General features: G+C 54.6%; 1 protein-coding gene across 1 annotated transcript in view; it reads left to right on the forward strand.

Moving 5' to 3' along the window:
• Positions 1-227, forward strand: part of LOC119591890 (metalloreductase STEAP4-like) — a 46,860-nt gene that overhangs the window by 12,056 nt on the left and 34,577 nt on the right. Inside the window, exon 2 of the mRNA XM_037940636.1 lies at positions 102-201. Within this exon, the coding sequence (XP_037796564.1) occupies positions 103-201 (99 nt within the window). The 5' untranslated portion in view covers position 102. The remainder of the gene's footprint in view (positions 1-101; positions 202-227) is intronic.

Below are 227 nucleotides of genomic sequence, written 5' to 3' on the forward strand. Positions count from 1 at the left end.
TCATAGTCATGTCAATTATCGATTACGATTCAGGAAAAGAACCTTCATGTCAGTCCACGCTCGCCAGGGAGTGCTTTCATTGTTTTTTTTTCTCTTTCCAGAATGGATAACATGTCATTCGGGACAGACGGCACCGACCCCCTCGGGGCGGCGCTTCCCTCGGCCGACGGCAAGCGGAAGGCGCCGCCTGACCCCAGCAAGGTGCGCGAAGCCCATGTGTGCTACAA

The sequence above is a fragment of the Penaeus monodon genome, chromosome 29 (genome assembly GCF_015228065.2).
Source record: "Penaeus monodon isolate SGIC_2016 chromosome 29, NSTDA_Pmon_1, whole genome shotgun sequence".
Classification (NCBI taxonomy): Eukaryota; Metazoa; Arthropoda; class Malacostraca; order Decapoda; family Penaeidae; genus Penaeus; species Penaeus monodon.